The sequence below is a fragment of the Triticum urartu genome, unplaced genomic scaffold, assembly GCF_003073215.2.
Source record: "Triticum urartu cultivar G1812 unplaced genomic scaffold, Tu2.1 TuUngrouped_contig_9888, whole genome shotgun sequence".
NCBI classification, from domain to species: Eukaryota; Viridiplantae; Streptophyta; class Magnoliopsida; order Poales; family Poaceae; genus Triticum; species Triticum urartu.
In genome coordinates this window covers 1-4,774 of record NW_024120975.1, presented here as the reverse complement: position 1 = coordinate 4,774, position 4,774 = coordinate 1, and the positions used below count along the sequence as shown (strand labels likewise).

At 48.3% G+C, this 4,774-nt stretch overlaps 1 protein-coding gene across 1 annotated transcript; it reads left to right on the top strand.

The window, feature by feature from the left end:
* Positions 1-3,503: 3,503 nt before the first annotated feature.
* On the top strand, positions 3,504-4,368 carry LOC125532423 (triosephosphate isomerase, cytosolic-like; the record flags this gene model as incomplete). The annotated part of the gene is made up of 3 exons (XM_048696490.1): positions 3,504-3,713; positions 3,907-3,985; positions 4,154-4,368. Coding segments are annotated over 3 exons (504 nt in total), but the record flags the coding sequence as incomplete, so codon positions are not given.
* Positions 4,369-4,774: the final 406 nt, after the last annotated feature.

The window sequence follows — 4,774 nt, the reverse complement described above, 5'->3', positions numbered from 1 at the left end:
GCATGTAGAAGAGAGCAGAAGGTAAGTTCACCAAGTAGCATCGTGTAGCATAATCCTAACCGATGATCCTCCCCTCGTCGCCCTGTGAGAGAGCGATCACCGATTGTATCTGGCACTTGGAAGGGTGTATTTTATTAAGTATCCGGTTCTAGTTGTCATAAGGTCAAGGTACAACTCCAAGTCGTCCTGTTACCAGAGATCACGGCTATTCGAATAGATTAACTTCCCTGTAGGGGTGCACCACATTTCCCAACATGATCGATCCCCTTTGTCCGAACACACTTTCTTGGATCATGCCCGGCCTCAGAAGATCAACACGTCGCAGCCCTACCTAGGCACAACAGAGGTCAGCACGCCGGTCTAAATCCTATGGCGTAGGGATTTGGGCCCATCGCCCATTGCACACCTGCACGTTCCGTACGCGGCCAGTGAGCAGACCTAGCCTCCCTTATACAAGAGCAGGCGTTCCAGTCCAACCCGGCGCGCGCCACTCAGTCGCTGACGTCACGAAGGCTTTGGCTGATACCACGACGTCGAGTGCCCATAAATGTTCTCGCGTAGTTGGTTAGTGCGTATAGGCCAGTAGCCAGACTCAGATCAAATACCAAGATCTCATTAAGCATGTTAATTGAAGTATTTGCGAACGCCGACCAGGGCCAGGCCCACCTCTCTCCTAGGTGGTCTCAACCTGCCGTGTCGCTCCGCCACAAAGTAACAGTTAGGGGCCGTCGGGAACCTAGGCCCACCTCTACCGGGATGGAGCCACCTGCCCCTTCAGTCCCCATCTCCGAACAGTATCATAAGTAATGTAACAGTATAAGTATATATCATATGCCCGTGATCACCTCCCGGAGTGATCACGGCCCAGTAGTATAGCATGTCAGACGGACAAGAGTATAGGGCCACTGATGGAACACTAGCATCCTATACTAAGCATTTAGGATTGCAGGTAAAGGTAACAACAGTAGTAGCAAGGACAGGCTATGCATCAGGATAGGATAACGGAAAGTAGTAACATGCTACACTACTCTAATGCAAGCAGTAGAGAGAAGAATAGGTGATATCTGGTGATCAAAGGGGGGGCTTGCCTGGTTGCTCTGGCAAGAAGGAGGGGTCATCTTCGGTGTAGTCGAACACACGAACATCGGCACCGGTCTCGGAGTCTACCGAAAAGAAGTAACGGAGGGGGGAACACAATAAATAACAGAGCAATCAAATGTAACACAAAGCAAGACGCGGCAATATGCAGTGCTAGGGGTGACCTAACGTAGTGGTAGGTGATACCGACGAAGGGGGAAACATCCGGGAAAGTATCCCCGGTGTTCCGCGTTTTCAGACAGATGAACCGTAGAGGGAAAGTTACGTGTTTGCTATGCTAGGGATGTGTGGCGGACGAACGGGCTGTGTATTCGGATTCATCTCGTCGTTCTGAGCAACTTTCATATATAAATTATTTCCATCTGAGTTACGGTTTATTTTATATGATTGTTCAAAGATTAAAAGATTTTATGGAAAACTTTTATTTCGAAAATAAATGACTAAAAGCTAGGCGTACCCAGGGTGTGTACACTACCAGTGTCGCTGTTTGACTGTCAGGTGAGGCCAGAGTCAAAGTCAACAACCCAATCAGAGTTGACTAGTCAAAGTCAACAGTGCCGACGGGACCCAATTGTCATAGATAGTAGGTAATTAGATTTTTGTTTAATCTCTAGGGTACCCGCATGTCAGTGTCACGTGTGCAAAAAAAAGTAGCTAGACTAAATTAATCTAGAAAGGGCCACATGTCATAGGCTAGCATATAACCTAATAATTATTAACGTAAATCTAGATTAGCCTAAACTAATTGAACATGGCCGGCCGGCCACACACACAGAACACACGCACACACACCACGCAACACACTCGGTCATGGCCAAGGCCATGGCAGCCTCAAGCAGCAGTATAGCAGCGCAACAGCAGCGTTAAGGCTAAGCAGCAGCAGTAGCGAGCAAAGCATCAGTAGGAGAGAGAAGAGAAGAAGCAGCACTAGACAGCAGCGGCAGCCGAAGCAGTAAGTAGCAGCGGCAGTAGCGCTAGAGGCAGCAGCAGCACGACGCACGAGCGGGAGACGGATGGCGCGGCAAGAGCGCGGGCAGGCGCACGCAGGGCTCTCCTAGGCGCGGTCAAAGGGACGAGGCAGGGCGTGGCTTGGGCGGCAGAGGCGCGCTGGATCGCGGACTGCTGTGCGGTGAGCAGGGGCTCCAGCTGCATCCGACACAATGGTGACTGCGGCCTACGGTGGTGACTCGAGGGGGGAATAGGGGGGACCGAAGGAGAGTCTTACCACAAACGCAGAGGAGGGTATGATGAGGTCGGGGACGTAGCAACGGCGGCGGATCAAATGGCGGAGTTCCGGTGATCCAGTCAGGGACGATGGACGAATATGATGCCCCGGCGAGGACCAGCGACAAATGACTAGGCGTACATGATGTAGAAGGTGACGACGATGCCGCTGGACATCCCGGCGCATCTCGGGGAAATACTTGGCCATGACGACGATGACGGCAGGGTGACGCAGCTCTCGGACAACGGCGGATTTGGGCGAGGCGGCGAGAGGCGGAGAATGGGGATGCGCTAGGGTTTGTGGGGGTCGCGGGCGGGTTTGTGGGGGTCGCGGGCGATGTCTTAAAGGGGCCGGGGAGGTCGGGCGGCGGCCGGATGACTGCCACGGCTCCCCTGCCTCCCTGTAGCTATAGGAGGTAGGAGATGAGTGGGGTGTCTAGGTTGGGCCACCAGCCACATGGGCCTCTTCTTCCCTTCGCTTCCATTTTTCTGTTTTGTTCCTTAGGCCCTGCTTGGAATGTAGTTTTTCTGCCACCCCTGTAATCTTTTACACCTGTATTATACCAGCCTCCAACCAAATACATTCCTGATATTCAAGGTAATTTTGATACATTGATAAATTCTATCCACACTTCATGGAAAATGGATATGATGCTTTGCTTACCATGCATCTGTGTAAGAATTTTTGTTTTGAAAAATGTGTTAGACTTCGGAGTATTGCTCGAGTATATATGTAGGCCCATGTCATATCTAGCCGTATGAGGCCCATATCTGTTGCATATGGTGTTTTCGTCATTTTTTTTTTTGGAAAAGGAGGCAAAACCCCCGGCCTCTGCATCAATCGATGCATGCAGCCATCATTGTACAATTAGATGGTTGATTAATTCCTACCTATTACATATAGGCTTCATTGTGCAAGTCCTCCTTCACTGTTTTATTACCTAAATATGAAAATAGCCAAAATTGTAGTAATATATATCCCTGTGACCTCTTCCCTTGAAGATTAGTACGTCATATTAGGGAACAGATCAACAGAATACCCTGAGAGAAGTCCGAAAACTATTTTCTGTTTATGTATAGTATTCCTAAATGCTAATTCTAGGAGCCTAGGTCATACAAGCAAACAGATAGTAAACTATGTACTTCTGAACTTTGTTACTAGTATACTAAAGGAATAAATACTAATTGAATCCATTTATAGTTTATCTGTACTTTGCATTTTGTGCAATAGATTGAAATGGACGGATTCTTACCTTTCGCCTGTTTCACTTTTGTTTGTGTCTTATTTTTTTTCAGAGAAAATATCAGACTGGACAAACTTTTTGCTGGCATATGAACCAGTGTGGGCCATTGGAACCGGCAAGGTTGCTTCCCCTGCTCAAGCACAGGAGGTATACTGTCTCAATAAGAGCAATAAGCACTTTTCACGGATTGCTGTTTCTATAAGACATTTTTGTTCACACGTTACTGCTTGCCTGCTTCCATAAGACAGTTGAGCCTCTCCCTATATCCGATACCGACGAATCACTCTCACTAGTTGCTTGTTGTTCTAGTTCTGGTATCTTGAAACTCCAATGGTACTAGGTTCATGATGGTCTGAGGAAGTGGCTCCACGCTAATGTTGGTCCTGCAGTTGCTGAATCTACCAGGATTATCTATGGAGGTACTACTGCTTGCAATAGTTACATTCTACTGCGAAACTGACAGTGAATCATGAACTGAATTTCACTGGAATGCTGAATTCTCTGTACAACATTCCATTTTACCCCGTACTGCCGAACTGCTGTAAACTGGACCTCACCCTTTACGTTCTCCTTGAATCTCTTTCCAGGCTCTGTAAATGGGGCAAACTGCAAACAGCTTGCAGCTCAACCTGATCTTGACGGGTTCCTTGTTGGCGGCGCGCGAGAGGCGGAGAATGGGGATGCGCTAGGGTTTGTGGGGGTCGCGGGCGATGTCTTAAAGGGGCCGGGGAGGTCGGGGATGGTCTACGCGGGGCGGCCTCGGCGGCCGGATGACTGCCACGGCTCCCCTGCCTCCCTGTAGCTATAGGAGGTAGGAGATGAGTGGGGTGTCTAGGTTGGGCCACCAGCCACATGGGCCTCTTCTTCCCTTCGCTTCCATTTTTCTGTTTTGTTCCTTAGGCCCTGCTTGGAATGTAGTTTTTCTGCCACCCCTGTAATCTTTTACACCTGTATTATACCAGCCTCCAACCAAATACATTCCGAAGGGTGGTATTTTCTATCCGGTTGTAATATGTTCTTGGCTCTCCAGGTTTCAATCCACTTTTAAAATATGCGTGAGTACACGTACATTCAACAGCACAGACTACACAAGCAATTTCCAATACAACTGCACTTCGACACAAATTGGACAAGTATAAAATGAGCTAAAATTTTCATTTATATTACAATAGCACAACATCAGTAAAAAAAACATATTTTTGCAATCT